The 1,121-nt window shown below is 35.7% G+C and overlaps 1 protein-coding gene across 1 annotated transcript; it reads right to left on the reverse strand.

Annotated features, from left to right (window-relative positions):
* Positions 1-108: 108 nt before the first annotated feature.
* Positions 109-962, reverse strand: LOC108524599 (zinc finger protein 728-like; the record flags this gene model as incomplete). The annotated part of the gene is made up of 2 exons (XM_017865689.1): positions 109-572; positions 636-962. Coding segments are annotated over 2 exons (791 nt in total), but the record flags the coding sequence as incomplete, so codon positions are not given.
* Positions 963-1,121: the final 159 nt, after the last annotated feature.

Here is a 1,121-nt window from a genome sequence, read left to right on the forward strand (position 1 = left end):
GAATTTCTTTCCAGCATGAACTTTCTTATGTTTATTGAAGACTGAGACCCAGCTAAAGGCTTTGCCACATTCTTCACATTTGTAGGGTTTCTCTCCAGTATGAATTACCTTATGTTTAGTTAGGTTTGTGACCTTACTGAAGGCTTTGCCACATTCTTCACATTTGTAGGGTTTCTCTCCAATATGAATTCTCTTATGTTCCACAAGGTTTGAGGACCACTTAAAGGCTTTGCCACATTCTTCACATTTGTAGGGTTCCTCTCCAACATGAATTCTCTTGTGTTCAGTAAGGCTTGAAGGCCAGCTGAAGGCTTTGCCACATTCTTCACATTTGTAGGGTTTCTCTCCAGTATGAATTACCTTATGTTTACTAAGGGTTGAGAAGTTACCATAGGCTTTGCCACATTCTTCACATTTGTAGGGTTTCTCTCCAGTATGAATTCTCTTATGTTCCATAAGGTTTGAGGACCGGTTGAAAGCTTTGCCACATTCTTCACATTTGTATGGTTTCTCTCCAGTACGAATTCTCTTATAATAAGTAAAGGTTGAGGACCAGTTAAAGGCTTTGCCATCTTCTTCACATTTGTAGGAATTCTCTTTAGTATAAATTATTTTATGTTGAAATAGGTGTGAACGCATGCAAAATGATCTGACATATTCCTTACATTTAAAAAGCTTCTTTCCAGTATGCCTTATCTTATGTCTTTTTGAATTTGAACATTTATGAAAGACGTTTGCATATTTGTCACATTGAAATACTTTGCTCTGTGTAGTTGTCAAACTCTGCTTAAGCTTATTATAACCTTTTTTGTGCACCTTACACTCATCCACATTGGTACAACCAATTTTTAACTGTAAATTCTCAGGTCCACATTTTTCGTATCTTCTCAATGTCACTTTTTGGAGAGAATCTTCTATGCCCTGCTCTGGCCAAAGGTGTTGAGCAAAATGAGAATATATAACTGAAAAGAAATAAAAATAACAAATTAGTCCACTTATTAGACTCAGATAAACACAGTTTCCAAATCTAACCTATACAATTATTCAAACTACATAAGCAAGATGACATTGCAATATGACACAGGCCCTAATTCTTCACAGACATATAAATGTAATGAAAA

Source organism: Rhinopithecus bieti, unplaced genomic scaffold, assembly GCF_001698545.2.
Source record: "Rhinopithecus bieti isolate Rb0 unplaced genomic scaffold, ASM169854v2 repeat_7542, whole genome shotgun sequence".
Classification (NCBI taxonomy): Eukaryota; Metazoa; Chordata; class Mammalia; order Primates; family Cercopithecidae; genus Rhinopithecus; species Rhinopithecus bieti.